Source organism: Bubalus bubalis, chromosome 23 (assembly GCF_019923935.1).
Source record: "Bubalus bubalis isolate 160015118507 breed Murrah chromosome 23, NDDB_SH_1, whole genome shotgun sequence".
NCBI classification, from domain to species: Eukaryota; Metazoa; Chordata; class Mammalia; order Artiodactyla; family Bovidae; genus Bubalus; species Bubalus bubalis.
The window spans coordinates 23,095,943-23,115,305 of record NC_059179.1 but is presented as its reverse complement, the minus strand read 5'-3'; the positions used below and the strand labels follow the sequence as shown (position 1 = coordinate 23,115,305).

General features: G+C 51.7%; 2 protein-coding genes across 4 annotated transcripts; one reads left to right on the top strand and one right to left on the bottom strand.

Moving 5' to 3' along the window:
• Positions 1-307: 307 nt before the first annotated feature.
• Positions 308-12,379, top strand: PITX3 (paired like homeodomain 3). Of its 3 annotated transcripts, XM_044935035.1 has the most exons (6): positions 308-567; positions 2,069-2,188; positions 9,170-9,252; positions 10,041-10,174; positions 10,349-10,551; positions 11,055-12,379. In XM_044935035.1, exons 4-6 carry the CDS (start codon positions 10,057-10,059, stop codon positions 11,640-11,642), a joined length of 909 nt encoding a protein of 302 aa, XP_044790970.1. In that variant the 5' UTR covers positions 308-567; positions 2,069-2,188; positions 9,170-9,252; positions 10,041-10,056; the 3' UTR covers positions 11,643-12,379. The 3 variants fall into 3 exon arrangements, with proteins under 3 accessions (XP_044790970.1, XP_006053175.1, XP_006053178.1); XM_006053113.3 differs by lacking the exon at positions 9,170-9,252 and having other exon boundaries at positions 309-567; XM_006053116.3 differs by lacking the exons at positions 2,069-2,188; positions 9,170-9,252 and having other exon boundaries at positions 309-567.
• A 486-nt stretch (positions 12,380-12,865) lies between these two features.
• ELOVL3 (ELOVL fatty acid elongase 3) lies at positions 12,866-15,795 on the bottom strand. Its single transcript, XM_006053117.4, has 4 exons — positions 15,397-15,795; positions 14,375-14,506; positions 13,572-13,723; positions 12,866-13,315 (listed from the first exon to the last, which is right to left on the bottom strand). The coding sequence occupies exons 1-4, from the start codon at positions 15,495-15,497 to the stop codon at positions 12,888-12,890; spliced, it is 813 nt and encodes a 270-aa protein (XP_006053179.1). The 5' UTR covers positions 15,498-15,795; the 3' UTR covers positions 12,866-12,887.
• Positions 15,796-19,363: the final 3,568 nt, after the last annotated feature.

Here is a 19,363-nt window from a genome sequence, read left to right as displayed (position 1 = left end):
CACCCCCCCCCCCACCTGGCTCTATTCCCCAGCACCGGTTCCACTTCGCTCAGGGTGGTTGCCTGGCCCCATCTCGCAGCCTACCCGCCCGAGCTCGGTGGGGATACCCAGTTCACGCAGTTCTCCGCGAGCGCGGTTTCAGCCACGTGGGGAGGGGCGTGGCCCAGTTGCTGAGGAGCGCCTCCGATTGGCCGGGGGGCGGGGCTGTTGGCGCCGCGCCGGCCAGACCCCTCCCCTGAAGGCGGGGCCAGAAAATTCACAGCTGGAAAGGGTGGAGCCCCGGCAGTGCAGCTGGAAGGGGGCGGGGCCCGATGCGCGAGGCTAGCCGCTGCTGGCTGGGGGCGCCCTGGGCTGCCATAAAGTGAATGGGCGCTGGCGGGGGGTGGCAGTCCGCGGCGAGGCTTACTCTCTCCCAGCGAGTCCGGGAGCGCCGGAGCGGAGCGGCGGCCCCGGGCTCAGGGGGGCGGCCCCCACCCCGGCCGGGTGCCCGGCCTCTGGCCCCTGCTTGCCCTCCAGACTGCGGCCGCCGCCGCCGCTGCCGGGAGTCTGCCTGCTGCGGGACTCACTGTGAGTGCTTGACCATGCGGGGACAGGGGCTCACCGGGCAGAGGGGCCATGGCCGGACTTCGGGATCCCTAAAACGGGACCTAGGGCGGCTGAACTGTAGAACGGTGCCTGGGGAACAGGTCGAGACTGGGAGAACGGACTGTAGACCTGGGGCCAGGACTTAGAAAAGGGGAAACTTAGAACCAGGACTCGGGGGACCTAGAAGGGGAAGATTCGAGGGATCCGAAGAGAAGTCGGAGTCATGAGGTCAGGACAGGAGCTCTGCGAAGCGGCGCAGCGTTGGGAAACCAATTATCAGGAAGCGCCCTGGGAACCTGGGGCGCGGGGCCGACAGCCCGGGTGCTAAAAGGGTTGTGGCCAGCGGGGGGAGCTGGCGGCGGCCGCCCAGCAAGGGGGCAGTTGGCAATGCCAGACGCCCCCGGGCTGGGTCTCAGACTCCAGGGCCTGGGAGCAGGGGTGTGTTAGTCGCACACGGTTTTCTTCGTAGCTGCTTTGCAGTTGGGATAGGAGCCGTGTTGTGAGAACCCTACAGCGACCGTGTCAGATGGCCGCTGTGCGGGCTGCAGGGCCGAGGTTAGGTAGTCCAAGTGACCAGACGGCGGGTCTGGCGGGTCCCAGGGCCCTGATGGGTTCCGACCTGGGAAAGCCAGGGAATCGGACGGAATGTCCGCCGCGCGCGGTTCTCAAAGCGGACAGAATGTCCGGGGAAGCTAGGTTGGTCTCTCTAGAGCAGGCGCTGTGTCGGGCAGCGGTGGACAGAATGTTCCTGGCCGAGTGGCATGTTCATTTACCCCGCAGCGCCTGGCCAGGGGCTGCGTGTACGGTGGGGTTCGCTGTGGTGGGTTGCCTAGAATCCCAGTTCACACTTTGCAAACTTGTCTCTCTGCTAGGGGCTGCGGGGCAGGGAGCAGGGACCGAGAGTGAAAGCTGATACTTGGCCTTGGGTTGGAGGGGCACCCGGAGACATTCCCTCTCCAACCTAGATTAGACATGTTCTGAGCATCACCCCGGACTTCCAGAATCCAGATTTGTGGAGAGGGAGCAATGGTGGGACTGCTAGTGGGAACCAAAAGTAGGAAAGGAAGGAATGACTCACAAAGGGCAATGAGGGGGGCAAGGAGGAGCCTAGCACAAGCCCCTGACAGCTTCAGTTCCCTCACAAACTCAGTCACCCCTAATTCCAGTACAGCTGACCAGACACCCCACCCCAGACTCTGCCTGGATTTCAGCAGGCTAGAGTCTCCTTTCCCACAGTAGGCAGGAGCCCAGGCCCAAAGAGAAAACTGCAGCCCTTTAGCAAAGCAAACTCTGGGGTCTTGTTTCCCTTTTCGCTTCCTCAGTCCCACCAATGTCCCCACCACCCTGGTGGCTGAAAGGAGGTGGGAGGGAGACACATGGGATCCAGACACTAGGATCCAACACAGGACCCAGATTGCCCTCCATCTCTGGTTGGGAAGGATGTCTCAGCCCTACCCAACTACCCTATTTGCTTTTCCTACAGCTGGGAGAGGGCCCTGATTTCTTTGGATCCATACAATGACCGCCCACTCTGACTCCAACTCTTTAACCAGAACCCAGTTAAGCTGAAGGGAACAAAGTAGAGGGGACTCTTCTGATCTATGTAAGTAAGCAAACAGCCCGTTTTGCGACTGAGTTTCATGGGGACAAGTGCAGGGTAATATATTCAGCAATGAGTAATCTAAACAAGTGGGTTCCAACCTTTCTCACCCTCACCACACTCCCCATACGTCTTCCCCACACTCCCACCTCCACTCCTTAATTTTAAAGTTCACTTATCACTGGCTAGGACATTGTTTTCCAAACTCTTTTGTCCCTCATCCCTTTTTGATAAATATAGAGTCACATCTCAGTTACTCCCCATCACATTTTGATACCCTTTTCAAGGGGCTTGTGCTCCTATTGTCTTTGGAAAACACTGAAATTATGGGTGAAATGAAGGGATCTGAGTCAGGAACAGAATAGGGAAGGCATTACAGATGGTTCTCTGAAGACCATAGTCCTAGGTTCTGCTTTTGTCAAAAAGGCAATGGCATTATAATAAAGATGGCTGGAAACAAAAGACAGAACCTTCTCTTGTCCCTGCATAAAGCTGTTTAGCTGATTGAATGCCTGGTCACTGGCTCTTAGGAAGAATGTCATGGACCTAGCGAAGGGTCAGAGAATGGTGGCAGAAGGAGGAGCTAGGGGCTGCTGGAGAGAGCAAATTTGAAAGTTTAGGCCTCTGGAAAGTGAGATAGGATGGAAATCCACAAAATAAGGAAAGACCTAGATAAGCAGATTTGTTTGCTCCCCAGATCCTGAAACCAGAGATGAGGGGGCCTCTTATAACTGGAATGATGCAAGCACAGGATGAATGGGAAAATGTTCCTTGGCACACAGTGGGCAGCAAACTTCCCGAGCTCATTTCCAGGGAGGTGGTAAAGGCAGGAAGTAGAAATGGAATCCCTTAAGGGCTTGGAAGGATCAATGCATGTCAGAGCCACAAATGGTTGCTGGGGTGGAGGGGGCGAGGAGTGGCAAGAACTCAGTCCCTGGTCTTAGGAGAACTGGATTAGAACCTCTTCAATCTCTGTGCTGCTGCTGCTAAGTCGCTTCAGTCGTGTCCGACTCTGTGTGACCCCATAGATGGCGGCCCACCAGGCTCCCCCGTCCCTGGGATTCTCCAGGCAAGAACAATGGAGTGGGTTGCCATTTCCTTCTCCAATGCATGAAAGTGAAAAGTGAAAGTGAAGTCGCTCAGTTGTGTCTGACTCTTAGCGACCCCATGGACTGCAGCCCACCAGGCTCCTCCGTCCATGGGATTCTCCAGGCAAGAGTACTGGAATGGGGTGCCATTGCCTTCTCCACTTCAATCTCTATAACCATGGACAAATTTATCTTTTAGAGATGAAATGGAATGGTCATTCCTGGCATATAAGATGGTTGTAAGAGTTCAATGAAATGCAAATGGAGAAGAAACACGGAAATAAGAAACATTACTGATATTATTATACTCAAACTGTAGGTCCACTGTAAGCACAGAATCTTCGTTTGGAAGGGTGCCTCTCAAACCTTAGATCAGCCTGCTAGCATCCGTGGTCCAGCCACAGGAAGATTCTCAGTGACAGATGGGACACCCTATCCTAGACTTCAGATGCCACCCACTATCCCCATGCCTCCCTGAGAAGAGTTCTAGGGAACTCCCCAAATGCCTACTCTCTCAGACCAAATATCCTGATCTGATCCCTCCCTGCCTCCAGCTCAAGGATGTGAATATGGGCCCAGAACCCAGGTCCAGGAATGGAGGGCAAGGGAGGCATGCTAGAGCTAAGTTGGGGGTGAGCATAAGAGAAACACACTACCCAAATCTTTTCTTCTCCATTCAATCTAAGTGATGCTTCCTAGCATGTAGGGGAGGCAACTAACCTGAAGATGGCAACCAGGTCCTGAGCTTTGGGAATATCTAGAGTGTCTAGTCTCTGGTCACTGACAGGGACCCATGATGAGTGATAGGGAAACAGAAGAAAAGATGTGGGGTGAGAAAGCCACTCTTAGAACTCTCTCTATTACTTTTCCTCCCCTGAGGCCTTCTTTACTTTTCATCTGTCAGTTAATAGTTTCCCCTTTCCTATTTCTCCCCTGCCCAATCCATTCTGCTCATCATTGCCCAAAAAAGATCCCAAAGATATTGGTTTTAAGTCACTCTCTCTGCTTGGAGCTCTGCTTCTCAGTAGCGGGTTGCGGGGGGCAGTATAGGAGTGGGAGTGGCATGACACTGCAGGCTACACTGGGTCCATCTTCCTGGTGTGGTGATGTCACTTGAAGATGTCTCTTGGAGATTTGAAGAGAAAATATTATTTTTGTATTAAATTATACAGAGTGAAGTAAGTCAGAAAGAAAAATACCAATGCAGTATATTAACACATATATATGGAATTTAGAAAGATGGTAACGATGACCCTATATGCAAGACAGCAAAAGAGACACAGATGTAAATAACAGACTTTTGGACTCTGTGGGAGAAGGCGAGGGTGGGATGATTTGAGAGAATAGCGTTGAAACATGTATATTATCATATGTGAAATAGATCGCCAGTCCAGGTTCAATGCATGAGACAGGGTGCTCAGGGCTGGTGCACTGGGATGACCCTGAGGGATGGGATGAGGAAGGAGGTGGGAAGGGGGTTCAGGATGGGGGACACATGTACACCCATAGCTGATTCATGCAATGTATGGCAAAAATCACTAAAATATTGTAATTAGCCTCCAATTAAAATAAATAGATTAATTTTTTAAAACAAACATGAATGTGGGATAGAATGCAAAATTTGCTTCCAATTTTAACATAAGGCTGAAGATCTCAAAGAAATTTCATACTGGCGGCAGCTCTTTCAGGTTGTGCCCTTAGTTTCCCATACTATATTCTCTCTTACTAGTCTTAGGGGAGTTTTTCATAGAAAAGCTGAGAATTCTCTAGCTGAACCCCCACCCTTTGCCCCTCATTGGATGCCTCCTCAGCCTGACCTTGTTTTTCTGATGATCTCCCATTGCCCCCATTGAGACCCTGGCTCTTTTATTTAGAAGCTTCCGCTGCCTTTTCTGCCTCTCTAATTTCCAGAGCAGCTACATTCTCTGAGCCCCAAAACTTGATGCCACCTTACACGGGCTTCTGTGTCTCTGAGCTTCCACCATCTGAGAGTCAGGCCCATGCAGTCCATCATTTTATCCTATGCTCTGTTTGCCTCCCCAGACTGTAAGCTCTTAGAAGTTAGGGTCTTGTGCCCTTACTGTTCTTGGGTATCTCCTCTGACCATGGGATTTCCCAGGCAAGAATACTGGGGTGGGTTGCCATTTCCTTCTGCAGGGGATCTTCCTGACCCAGGGATCAAACCTGCATCTCCTGCTTGGCAGACAGATTCTTTACCACTGAGCCACCTGGGAAGCCCAATCCCTGATTTACCCCTTGATAAAGTAAGTGCATCAAATCATTGATGCCTCCACCTGAGTCTTAGGATTTCCTCTTGGGGCTGTGAACCTTGTCCACGGCTGTCTTCCTTTGCTTTCATTTGCTCACAGCAACTCAGGAGACCAGACAGTGTGGATGCTCAGCATCCCTAATGTACATGAGGTTGTGTCCACTTAAGGGCCTCACTTTTAGTTTCAGGTTCCATCCTGTTTAGGGCTCTCAGATCAGTTCAGTCGCTCAGTCGTGTCCAACTCTTTGCGACCCCATGAATTGCAGCACGCCAGGCCTCCCTGTCCATCACCAACTCCCGGAGCTCACTGAGACTCACGTCCATCGAGTCAGTGATGCCATCCAACCATCTCATCCTCTGTCGTTCCCTTCTCCTCCTGCCCTCAATCCCTCCCAGCATCAGAGTCTTTTCCAATAAGTCAACTCTTCACCTATTCACTAACTTACTGCTGGCTGAGCTGAGCTACAGCATTACAACTCCATCCCCTCTTATCTTCCTTTTCATTCAGTCTCTGCAAGAAAAAGGTTTTCTCCCATTTCAGTTCCAGGGTGTACCTTGTGCCTTGGGCATTGCACTTACAACTACTTGGGGGCTTTCTGGCTATGGCCCTGGTATACCCTTTGTCTTCAGGACAAAAGTGGGTGCACATGGAAGTAACCTTCTTGCCGTAAGTTATGTCCCTTAGAAATCATGGCCTCCCCACTATAGCCTCTCTGCTCTGGGGCAGTCTCTGTTCTCCCACTTTAATTATCTTGGATATTTTGTTCTTACTGTGGTCCATGACAGCTTCCTGTAATTCCATGCTGTATTTCAGAGTCAAAGGTCACCTGCAAGCCCTCTATTCTCCCTAGGGCTGGGATTGTCACCTTGAAACCAGTGGTACTGGGCCATGTATCTATCCCCTGCAGGGCCTGTCAGAAAGGCTGGGGTGGGGCAGGAGGCCCCCCACCCCAAGAGCTGAACTCAGCACCACTGTTATCTCTTGACTCTCTCTGGTCTTTCCTGGTATGTCCGACCAGCATCAACCAAACCTGTGGCTTCTAGACCTATTGCTTATCCCTGTCCACTGAGTGAGGCGAAGTCCCTGGCTGCAGTCCCAACTCCCCAGCTTCCCGACCTCCAGCAGTTTGGGGGAGCTTAATCCTCAGCCAGCCTGTCTCCAGCTCAGACAACAGCTTGGCGCCCCCAGCCTCTGCCTGACCAGCCCACTGGACACAATCTGCTAGAGGCCTCTGCCCCCACCCTCTCTCTCTCTCTGTTGCCTGCTTGGCATTAGTGTTCCTGCCTTTTCAGCTTCACAGGCAGGGCCCTTCTCAGCCGCCTTTCCTCTTGCTGCTATTACTAACGCAGTCAAGAGTCTGAAGCCTTCATTCTTTCCTCTCCTACCCATCCCGGGTCCCTAGATTAGCTCCCAGTTTGGGCTACTCCACCCATGTGGCTGTTTCCTTATTGACTGGGTCCACTTTTAGGTTTCAAACAGAGTGCTCACAACACACACATGCATCCCTCTCTAAAATCTAGCATACTCACCTTTATTCACAGAGCAATTTTTCACTGGGAGACAGAAGCTAGGGAGGTGAACCAGTCAAGCAAAGGCAGAGACAAAAATGATCCCTTATTTCTGACTCTATCCTGAGCACCTTACTCAATGCCTAGCTCATAGAAGGTGCCCAACCTTCTCATTTCAATAAATGATAAAAAAACTTGGATAGAGTTTGACCCCTACTCATTTTTAAATGTTATGTTTTATTTTAACCTCTTCACAATACTGAAGAGAGGTAGAGAAGGAATTATAATCTTACTTTTACAGATGAAAAGAACATGCCCAGAGAGGTAATTTGCCAAGGACCCACAGCTAGTAAATTGAGGATCCAGGACATGAACTCAGATCTTTTGAATCTAAACTTAGTTTCTTTGCGGTATACCAGATTACTTTCCTGGGTCAGGGCAGGATTGGGGGGGTGCTCATCACTTTCTGCCCCCACTACGACCCCATCCTATTCTTCCAGCATTCTCATACCTTCCCCCACTCAGCCAAACAGGCTATCCCCAGCAGCCACTGAGCGTAGACCACTTCGCTGGCTCCTCGGGCTTCCTCCTCCCCCACAGAGTCCTTAGTTCCTGGGACTGAGAGCTGAGGTTCCAAGGGGCCAGGAAGGGGGAGGGGGGATAATGGCTAGCTCCAAAACAGCCAAGGCAGCTGTCCCTGTCACAGAGAGAGGAGACTGTGTGACGGTGTGTGTCTGTCTGCCTGAATGTGGGGGCACATGTGTGGGAGAGAGTGTGTGTTTGTATGCCTCTAGCTCCAAGTGCTTATTTTGTCTGAGAGGGGGCCTGTATTTGTCTGCATGTGTGTCTGTCTGTCTTTGGGAACACACAGCCTGAACTCTGCTTTCTCAGTCTCGTCTTTTATTCTGGCCCTTATCTTTCCTCACTCTGCCTCCCTCTGCTGAAATAAAGGGTGAAACCAAGACACAGGTATGGAATGCTGGGGGAAGGGGGAGTTTGGAAAATGGGAAGTCTGGAGCCAAAGCAGACTGGAAGGATGAATGGCAATGGTGGAATTCAGCTTTTCCTACAGGCAAACCCAACTGTCCTTCTTTTCCCAGCTCTGCATTGCTCTTGTGGGCCTCTGGAGAAGTCAAGGGTGTGGTTTGCAATTTTGAGGGCATCTTAGGGTATGAAGAGATTTCAGAGCACCCCTTTTTCCACCTGTTAGTTCTAAGCCTCCACAGCTACTTGGGAAGAGCTACTAGTCCAGGCTGCTCCAGGTCCCTCCCAAGGGCCTCTCCCTTTTATGGGAGCATCATCAGCCCAGTCCTAAGCCTCTGACTCTGTCCTCAGACCTGGAAGGCGAGGGAAGCTGAGCCCTCCCATCCCTGGCCTGACTTCTCTCCTTCCTTTGGGGTTCCCTTCAGCCCTGCTTCTCCAACCCTAGGAAAGGGTCTAAGGTCTAGTCCTCTCTGCCTGTGGAAAGAACAAGGACTGTTTCTCAGCCTCCTGCCTTGACCTCTGTCCCACTCAAACTAGCTTGGCGGGGGGGGGGGGGGGGGGGGGGGGGCAGCTGTCATGTCTGAGCTGGTTGAAGGGGGCATTACCATGTGCAAATACAGGCCACTGCCCATCTGCGCCTCTCTTAGAAAGGCTCCTAATCAATTCAGAGCAGCCAAGTGACACACGTCTCTATCTGGGCTAATCCGCCACATTAATGCCACCTTGCACAGCCTGCATTAAGTCCCTCTTAATGGGGAGGCAGATGGACCCCCCCTACATAGCTCTTCACCCCTGCTCCTTGGTCCTTAGCCTCCATTGGTTCTCCTCTGACCAAGAGGCATCTGGAGTCTTGAGTCCCACTAGTGCCCCTTTCCCTTCCTCCCGCCAGAGGGGGCCTCGGAGAGCTAGCAGAAAGGGGGACCCTGCAGGGGGAGACCTGGAGGAGGACCCAGGCAGGCTCCTGGGCAATGTCAGGAGAGATTTGGCATGGGGAGTAATGGTCAGAAGTGGCTTTTAAGAAACCTACACCCACAGCCTGAGGTGGGACTTCAGGAGGGCGTGGGAGAGAGTGGTGACTCGTGGGGTGCAATGTACAGAAGCAGACAAGATTCTTAAACTTGTTTTTGATCCTAGAACCCTTTCTTCAAATGAAGTCTCTCAAGAAAGCATAAATAAAACCGACGAAAGCAGGGCTGCTCTAGTTGAAGCTGACCTGAGTAAGATCAGGCTAGATTTCTATCTCTGAGGTTAGCTCTGAGTTCCAGTCCCTGAGGGAGTTTGCGGGGCAGGGAGGACCCCAAAGAACACAGTTTGAAAAAGCAAACAAAAGCATATCTTAGGAATCTCACAGACCTGATTCAGATCATAACTCTACTACTTACAAACTTTGTGATCTTCATCATTACTTCATGTCTCAGTTTCCACGCCTGAAAAAGGGTGATCATACCTAACATTGATCCATTCTTGTGAAGAGAGATAATGAGGTGAAGGCACATAGTTAGTACTCATAAATGATAGCAGTGATTCTCCTTACAGGGAAAGTATCAGGTCTGGTTCAAAATCAAATCCATCCCACAGGAGAGTGAATAACACAGGTTCAGACTGGCTGAGAGGCACGTTTGAGTTTATGGGGATATTGGGCATTCGTGTGAGAGGGAATTTGATTTTTTAAGGATGTGGTGTGTGGTATGCAATGTGCTATAGTGAGGTTTTCACTAATTCAATGATTATTGAACACCAACTGCACCAGGCAGGTTTCTAGATGCCCAGCATGGAACAAATCAAAATCTAGTGTGTATAACTGTGTATGAAACCTCTGAGTAGGCACCTTTCCCCACTTAGGCTGCTGTTTCCCCATTCTAACCTAGGGCACCTCAGATTAGAAGGGTAGCTTTATGTCGGTGGTTGAGAAAGGGGAAGATGGGGAAGCACTTCTGTACTGGGAACGAGATAACCTGGAGATTTTATTCCCATTAACCTGGTCTGTGTCTTCTCTTACCTTCAGAGTTCTCGAGCCCCCAATGGAGTTCGGCCTGCTGAGCGAGGCAGAGGCCCGGAGCCCGGCCCTCTCGCTGTCAGATGCGGGCACCCCCCACCCCCCACTCCCCGAACACGGCTGCAAGGGCCAAGAGCACAGCGGTGAGCGCGTCCCCTTCTGGGGGTGGGGGAAATAAAAGCTCCATCCCTAACCGGGTGGGACCCGGGAGTGGGAGCCCGGGTGCGAGGTGGGGGGCGGCCTACGGAGGAAGTCCCCGAGCCAGGGAATCCGCGCAGGCAAGGATGTGCTGTGACAGCCCCCACCCCGGCTCCCAGATTCGGAGAAGGCCTCGGTTTCGCTGCCCGGCGGCTCCCCGGAAGACGGCTCGCTAAAGAAAAAGCAGCGGCGGCAGCGCACGCACTTCACCAGCCAGCAGCTGCAGGAGCTGGAAGCGACCTTTCAGAGGAACCGCTACCCCGACATGAGTACGCGCGAAGAGATCGCCGTGTGGACCAACCTCACCGAGGCCCGCGTGCGGGTACGCACCCCCGGCGGTCTCCCTCCACCACCACCCTCCCCTCCACCTGGGCCTCCCTCTCGCGGGCCGCTCAGCAAGCAGCTTCGGAAACGGTCGCCTGTAGTTCTGCCCAGCCTTCCTCCGACCCAAAATCCGACGTCCCTCGCCCAGGCCCGCTGCCCCCACGGCCTTCTTTCCACCAACCTCCAATCTCTTCTCTTCCTCCACCCTCTCACCCTAGACGGAGCGCTTCTTCTCCCTTGGCACTATCTCTGGTTCTTCTCTTCACCTCTCCTAGACCCCTCCTGCTGCCCTCGCCACCCCCCAATACTGTCACCCCCGACTCCGTCCCGCATGCGCTCCTCCCCAACCCCGTGCCGTTGCTCCACCACCCCATTCTCCTCCAGCCATCTTCTTTATACTCCGCCCGGACCCGGACCCCGCTTGAATCCCCCACCTGGGCGACCGGTCCACCAGCCGCCTTGGGGGTCCGGGTCCTGACGACCTTCCTCCCACGCCCGCAGGTGTGGTTCAAGAACCGGCGCGCCAAGTGGAGAAAGCGCGAGCGCAGCCAGCAGGCGGAGTTGTGCAAGGGCGGCTTCGCGGCGCCGCTCGGGGGGCTAGTGCCGCCCTACGAGGAGGTGTACCCCGGCTACTCTTACGGCAACTGGCCACCCAAGGCCCTCGGCCCGCCGCTCGCCGCCAAGACCTTCCCGTTCGCCTTCAACTCGGTCAACGTGGGGCCTCTGGCTTCGCAGCCCGTCTTCTCGCCACCCAGTTCCATTTCCGCCTCCATGGTGCCCTCGGGCGCGACCGCCCCAGGCACCGTGCCTGGGCCCGGGGCCTTGCAGGGCCTAGGCGGGGGGCCCCCCGGGCTGGCTCCGGCCGCGGTGTCCTCCGGCGCCGTGTCTTGCCCTTACGCCTCGGCCGCAGCCGCAGCCGCCGCCGCCGCCTCTTCCCCCTACGTATATCGGGACCCGTGTAACTCGAGTTTGGCCAGCCTGAGGCTCAAGGCCAAACAGCACGCCTCTTTCAGCTATCCCACCGTGCCGGGGCCGCCGCCGGCCGCCAACCTCAGTCCGTGCCAGTATGCTGTGGAACGGCCCGTCTGAAGGGCGCTGCCCGTCGATCATCCCTGAGGGTGGGGCGGTAATTCACAGCCTCGACGGACTGGGGTTGTTTTGACTGGCTTGCCCCCGCCCTCGGGGTCTGAGAGGAGAGCTGGGCAGTCGGGGTTGGGGAGGCGGCCGGCTCAGGAGAGAGCCTTCCCCCACTCCCAGGCCTGAGGGGCGGACTGCACCCTTAGTCCGAGACCCTGGGACTAAGGCCAGGAACAGGGACCAGTTCCCCGGGGGCCAATTCACCTTTGGCCCACCTCGCCTTCTCCAGACTCCCTCTCCCTGGTTTTCAAAGATAAATGAAATAAACGTGCGCGGACTGTCAGAGGCCTGGTGATTCAGAGTTGCGGTTGAGCTCCCTCCCCTTATCCTTCCTCATTTTTAAAGGAGAGCTGGGTTTACAGGAAAGATGTGCGGGTCGAGGCTTCTAGAGCTTCAGTCCTCAACCCCTCAACCCCAGGATGGAGAGGCCTGGGGATTCCCGGAGCCAAGCGGCGCCCGAAGCGTGCGTGTCTGTGTAGGTGTGTATGGCTTGGACAAAGCTGGTACTGCAGCGCCGCCTCGTGGTCTCATGGAGGATAACTGGAAGGTCAGCTTTGAAGTCAAGTGTCAATTCTGGAACTTAGGAAGCCTACGACTTTAGAAATTTACTCCACCTTTGCGCATCTGTTTCTCACTGTTCCTATGAGGGGCTTTTGCCTCTAACAGCAATAAAATTCTGGTCTGTAACAGACATTTATTAAGTGCCTAACAGGCCTAGGATTCTTATTGAATGTCTCTGTGTGTGACTCTCAGCCTTCCACACACTGTTGTAAGCTTCTCACCCACTCATCATCCCACTGCCAGCGGCCCTCCTCCATCACAGCAGTCCCCTCCTTCCTGTAAATCCCCAAACCCTGAAAACCTTGTTGGAATCTTTAATTAAAAAACAGAGCAAGAAGGAGAAAGATTTCTGGAAACATAAATAACTCAGTTTGGGGGAGCCTCCTTAGTCCCACCCCCATCCCAGGGCCTGCTTGGCCTTCACATTAACAACAGAAACATCAAAGTACTAGATCATATCCCCACCCCAGGGGTGATACTTCTTGACTGTCATCATCTCCTGCCACCTTGGAGTATACATCCCATGGGGAAACCATACAGGAAAGGCTTCCTAATCATTCCCTCAAACCTAAGCTCAGCCCCTCAGTCCCTTGGGGAGGAGAGAGGGCTTGGGGCTTCTTCTCTTTCTCCAACTGTTTACTGGCTCTTGGTCTTGGCTTTGATCCTGGGAATTATGTAGTTTTGGTGGAAGAACTTGGCAAAAAGAACGAAATAGGTTGCATACAAGATGAAGGACCAGAAGAGGTGTTCCTCTGTGGTGTGGCATCCCTTTTCCTGTCTCCAGATGTAAGCCAGGATACAGACAGTGGCTCCTATAAACATCTGCAGGATCTGCAGGCTGGTGACGAGCATGGGAAACCAGCTGGGGGACTTCACTTTGGCAGCCTTCAGAGTGTAGTAGGTGTACATGACGGCATGTACACCAAAGTTCATGGTCATGAACCAGCCACCTGCAGCCACCTTGTTCTTGTATCCGAAGCTCGAGTACACCAGCACTGTGCTGTGGTGGTACCAGTGCACAAAGATGAGTGGCCGCTTACGCAGGATGATGAAGGCCGTGTCTCCTGGGAGATGAGGAGTCATAGCTAACATATCACCTAGTGTTGGGATCACCCTCTGAACTTGATGTGGGGGCACATGGGGAATTTTCAGGACAGGGAGAGGGGTCTTTATGGCAGAGAATCTGAAGAGGGGCTTGGGTGAGAGGTGTTTTTAGGACCCAGGGGTGGGGAAGGAAGTCTCCATGTGATGGGTAAAGGGGAGGGCCTGTGGAGGGATGCAACTGACTGGACACCAGAGAGACAAACCCTTGCCACTCACCAAGTTCAACGACCTTGCTGAGAACAAACAGGAAGGACCAGAATTGGATTATGGGACTGTCGATGAAGGTGGTGAAGCATACAGTTTGCTTTGGGCTCCCCCTAAGTAGCACGGCCCCCATGTAGCCCCACACCCTCAGTGTCCCGAAGATACTGAAATGGAACAGAGGAAAAGGGTGAAAGGGTCATTCCCAGGCACCTTAACCTTTGGCCTGGTCAAATCACTGATCCAAGTTCCACCACCTCCCCACCCTTCCAAAGGGGTCACAGCTTCTGAGATCCCAATGCCAACCTGGTAAAGCCAACCAGTAATCTAGAAAATAGAAGACATGAAGGCTGGGGAGGGACCAGGGAGTGCTAGAGGCTGAGACTGAAAACTGAGCTAGGGAATAGGGTTCATAGGATGGGTAGGAGCCTGGAAGGAGACAGGTGGCAGGATGGGGGTAATCAAAGGAGTTTGGGGGGAATATGGGAAGAAGGGGCTGGGGAAGTTATTGGAAGGTCTTGGGAGAGAGTGTTAGATGCAGAGAGTATTAGAGGCTGGGGAAATTGTTGGAATTATCCAGACTCAATGAGCACAAGAGGTCTCATGAGAGAGAGCAGAGACTACTAGTCTAGGAACTGGAGAAGAAGGAAAACAGGAGAGTGGAACCTGGGGAGAGGAGTCAGAGCTGAGAGAACAGAATAAGGAGAGAGTTAGGAGGCAACTTGGAAAGTTGATGCAATTGAGGTTTTTAGAAAGCTCTTAGGGATAGAATGAGGGTCTAGGGTCTATAAGATAGGTTGGAGTGGGGAAAGTCTTACCTGAAGACTGCAAGGCAAAAGGACCAAAGGATGAGAGGTCCCTGCAGATTGAAGCCCTTCCGTGCCTTCATGTAGTTTTGCCCCACGAAGATGAGCAGCAGGTAGATCAGAGCTATGGCGAATGAGGTTGTCCTGGCAGGCAGAAGGCAGAGTGGATGGGCTTATGGGTGGGAGCTGGTTAGAGGAATGTCCACTCATCTCCAGGTCAGTGCTCTGGATTGAAATTCTACTTCTGCCGCTTACTAGCTGTGTGACACTGGAAAACCTACTTCCTTCTCTGAGCATCAGTTTCCTTATTTGTAAGGGGGGAATAACACTCCTCTCCTGACAGTGTTAATATATGTAAAGTACTTTACATAGGGCAGCAGCTATAACCAAGGTTCCCGGGGTTGGGAGTGGGTGACAGCTGCTGGTCCATTTCTAGAAGCAACCCAAAGCTGTGATGTACAAAAAATGTGGCAACAGCTTCTGCCTGGTTGGTCATAGCAAATTGGCTGGAGCTCTGAGGGGCTCTAGGGCAAAGTCTGAGGAAATTTTGGAAGAGTATCCAGATTTTGCCTCCTTCTCCACAGCATGGATGATGGAACATTTGAGGAACAAGATGATAACTGTGAAGAGCAGTCTTCCGGCATCAGCCCATGCTCGCATGCGCACACATGCAGCCACAAAGGATGGAGAGTCGTCTATAAGGTGGGTGGGAGTAGGAGTTCAGATCAACCCCAGTCTTCAGAGACCAGTTCTCACTACACTTTTCCCCGCTTGGTTTCTGTCTCCTCCCAAATTCTTCATCCCATCCTCTTATTCCTGCTTTTCTTTCTCACCTCTTTGAGGTGCCACACTACCTGTATGTACCTTGGACAACAGGGACGTGAAGCCAGTACTGGGGAATCCGATACCTTTGCTCCTTAGCAAAATCTCTGTGGGCATTCTGTCTCGCCCTCCCCCATTCCACCAATCCACCCCAAATAGCGGTCATCAGAGTTGGGCCCCTAACATGGCCCTTCCCCTTCTACAGGTCTCACCAGTACTCCTCCAAAAAGGGCCTCATGTTCCGGAACAGCTCGAAGTTGTAGGGCTGGAACATCTGCTCTATTTCATCTGAGGTATTCACGGTTGTGACCATTTCGTTTTGCAGACGCTGAGGTCGGGAGCTGGACGAGAGCTAGGGGACAGAGGATGGAGAGAACCTTGGGGGCAGGACTGACTAGACCCGCGGCAAGGAACTCCGCGGCAAGCCAGAGCCTCAGATGCAGGCACGTGCGCTGCAGTCCAGCCGGCTTCCACAGCCGCGGCCACTGCAGTATATCATGAGAAATTGCAAAGCAGCGGTCCTAGGCGCGCCGCGGCCCCCTCCTTGCTCCCGGCCTTCATCCAATCGCGACAAAGATGCGCCACGGTCCCGCCCCTGGGCTGCAAGCCACTCTCTGATTAGTCATTCTTAAGGGCAGCGCCCCAGAGGCCTCCCACTACCTTAGGCCTTCGCCACGCCCACCTTCCCATCTTTTTCTCGCCCACCTTCCCAACCTTTTCTCGCCCACCTCAACTCTGACCTGCTTAGTTTAGCCGCTGTGGCTTTGGGGTTACTGGGATGTGACAGGCTTCTCCTGGCACTGCCAACTATAACCTTTGCCTCAGTTGGTTTCAGTTCTGACCTATCTGGCAATGAGGAGAGAATGAAGGTGTCCTCCGTTTCTCTAGTGCCCCCATTCGGAGATAGGGTGTCAGTTTCCCGCCTCCCCGAGACCCTGGGAAAACCAGGCTGGGGATGAGGATGGGTCAGGCAGGGGAAGGGGCAGCAAAGAGCCCTTCCCGTAGGCCCTCTGCTTCCTTCTGGTCTGCAGTTATAAGTGGGAGGGAGATGAATTGTAACGAGTTTTATTGTCGAGGTAGTTGGTGTTGATGTTTGGAGAGGAGAGTTGGTTGTTGAGGCTGTGGTTTCTTTACAGTTTCCTGAATTCCTGCCGGCTCCAGCCTGATACTCAGTAATAACCCTGGGAAGGAAGTGGGGTCACCCTCTGGGCTTCTGGGATTATTGTCTTCAGGCTTCCTGGAGACTGCCAGGGGTTTATAAAAGAGGAGGTGCTGCTCCTCTCCCAGTATCCTGTGGTTCTTCCCTAGTCTGTGTTTATCAAATCTACGTTTTCCTTGCCTGTGAACCCAGCCCCAAATAAATAAACATTAAAAAAATTTTAAGGCCTTACTCATCTGTCCCTTCTGTCCTAGACTTTATGAAAATGAGGGGGAAATACAAGGCTTGAAGGCAGTTTGAGAAACGATGGAGATATGCAAAACGAATGCTAAGAGAAATAAATACAAAATATTTAAAATCATGAAGTGGCTATAAATAGTTATGTGCAGTAAGCCCACAGGCTCTGTAGCCAGAGGACCTAGGTAGGAATTCCAGTTTCACTTCTCAGCTACTGTATGAGCTAAGGGTGAGTGGGAAGTCCTGCCATGCTAGCTCAATGTCCCCCAGGTACATCCCTTTGTCTCTGTTTTGTGTCATCTCTCACCTGGTTACTACAGCCAGCACCTCTTCATAATTAGTTGACACTTTCTTCTCTGATATAGCACTTTCTATTGCATTAGGGGAAAAAAACAGTACCCAAACCTAGCATATCACCAACCCCAGAGCCACTGACCCAGTGCCTGCATGTATGCTAAGTCACTTCAGTCGTGTCTGCCTCTGTGCAACCCCATGGACTGTAGCTCGCCAGGCTCCTCTGTCCATGGGATTCTCCAGGCAAGAATACTGGAGTAGGTTTCCATGCCCTCCTCCAGGGGATCTTCACAACCCAGGGATCAAACCTGAATCTCTTAGATCTCCTGCATTGGTAGGTGAGTTATTTACCACTAGCGCCATCTGGAAGACCCCTCCGACCCAGTGTGGCCTCAAACCATACTTTGAAAACCACTTCTTTCTGTCCTCTCATCCAAAAGAAGGTTCTAAAACCTAAATTGGATCATGTTACTTTCCTGCTTAAAACCTTTTGTGGTTCTGGATTGCTTCACACATAGCCTGACACTCAGAAGGTGATCAGTGCATATTTGATGGATTAATGAACAAACAAAAGAATGAGCATTGCAAGAATAATTCCACCTAGGGACTTCCCTGACAATCCAGTGGTTAATACTCTGCACTCCCAATGCAGGGAGAGCAGGCTGGTTAGGAACTAAGATTCCACACGCCACACATGCAGCCAAAAAAATTAAAAAAAAAAATAAAAAGAACATAGGTGTGACCACTTGTTGAGATTTTTACCAATTAAAAAAATTTTTCTTAAAAAAGAAAAGAATTCCACATAGGTATTACAAGACCTGGATTCAAATGCCTGTACGTATTAACTAGTCCCGTGATTCTAGGCAAGTTACCTAACCTGAGACTCACATTCTTCATCAATAAAATGTTGAGAGTCACACGTGCCTGCCTGCCTCACAAGGTTGGGGTCGGTATACAAGTCAGATAACGTCAATGGAAGGATACTGTGGGGACTTCCCTCATAGTCCAGTGGTTAAGAATCTGCCTTCCAACACAGGGGATGAGGTTTGATCCCTAGTCAGAGAACTAAGATCTCACATACCTTATGGCAACTAAGCCCAAGTGCTGCAATGAGAAAGTTAGTGCACCACAATGAAGACTCAGTGCAGCCAAAATAAAATAAACGAGTAAACAAATAAAATGAAATTTAACATTTTTAACAAAGAAGGGATACTGGGGACTAGATACAAGGGAATGTCAGGGTGAATCATTTGGGGAGGTTTACAAAAGCATGTAGAATATGTATATTCAGTTCTGGGTTTCTCTCAAATATTTTACATTGCTTTTATCTGTGAAGTTTAATGGTAAGACTTGAGTGAGAGGTGTGTGTAAGAGCAGAAGAAGAAACACCTCCAGAAATTATTTCCTAGGGGAAACCCTCCCTGACCTTTGGAGTTGGTCTGCTACCCCTGTTACATATAAATTGCTCTCAAAGCATGACATTTCTTTCTTTCAATTGAAGTCACTCAGTCATGTCCGACTCTTTGAGACCCCATGGACTATAGCCTACCGAGCTCCTCTGTCCATTGGATCTTCCAGGCAAGGGTACTGGGGTGGGTTGCCAATTCCTTCTCCAGCAGATCTTCCCAACCTAGGGATTGAACCCAGGTTTCCTGCATAGTAGGCAGACGCTTTACCATCTGAGCCACCAGGAAAGCAAAGAAGAGAGTGGCCCATACGGGGACTCATTTCATTCAATGAGAGCTTATAATTATGATTTCTTGTTTAACACTTATTTCCCCCACTAGTCCTTGAGCTCCATAAAGGCAAGGAACATGTCTACCTCTTATTAACTACCAAAATTGCTGTTTAGTCGCAAATTCATGTCCAACTCTTTGTGACCCCATGGATTATACCCCGCTGGACTCCTCTGTCCATGGGATTTCCCAGGCAAAAATACTGGAGTGGGTTGCCATTTCCTTCTCCAGGGAATCTTTCTGACCCAGGGATCGAATCCGCATCTCCTACATTGGCAGGCAGATTCTTTAGCCACCAGAAACATCTTTCTAAAACATACATTAGCTCCTGTCATTCCTCTTTAAGAACAAAATATTTGAGACTTTCCTGATGGTCCGGTGGTTAAGAATCCACCTTCCAGTGTGGGGGGACAGGAGTTCCATCCCTGGTTTAGGAACTAAGATCCCACATTCTGTGAAGCAACTAAGCTCCTGTGTCACAACAAAGACTGCGTGTATCACAACCAAGACCCAATGCAGCCAAATAAATAAATACTTTTTTTAAAAAAAGAACAAAAATTCTTCAGGACCCAAGGTTAGTCCTGACTCTTCCTTTCCAGCCAATGTCCCATCATTCCTCAGCTCCAGCATCCTGTGTCTTAGCTATAATGGAAAAGTCACAGCCCCATTACACAAGCACCATATTATCAGACTTTTCAACCTGTTGACCTCTCTTCATATTGTCCCCTCTCCCCATACATCATTTTCTCACCT

Excerpts from the sequence above, each read along its gene's own strand:
- PITX3 (XM_044935035.1), top strand. The coding sequence starts at position 10,057 with ATGGAGTTCGGCCTGCTGAGCGAGGCAGAGGCCCGGAGCCCGGCCCTC. Across the intron at positions 10,175-10,348 it reads CAAGGGCCAAGAGCACAGCG|ATTCGGAGAAGGCCTCGGTT; the intron begins GTGAGCGCGTCC and ends CCCGGCTCCCAG. Across the intron at positions 10,552-11,054 it reads TCACCGAGGCCCGCGTGCGG|GTGTGGTTCAAGAACCGGCG; the intron begins GTACGCACCCCC and ends CCACGCCCGCAG.
- ELOVL3 (XM_006053117.4), bottom strand. The coding sequence starts at position 15,497 with ATGGTCACAACCGTGAATACCTCAGATGAAATAGAGCAGATGTTCCAG. Across the intron at positions 14,507-15,396 it reads CCCTTTTTGGAGGAGTACTG|GACAACCTCATTCGCCATAG; the intron begins GTGAGACCTGTA and ends TCTGCCTGCCAG. Across the intron at positions 13,316-13,571 it reads CAGCAAGGTCGTTGAACTTG|GAGACACGGCCTTCATCATC; the intron begins GTGAGTGGCAAG and ends CTCATCTCCCAG.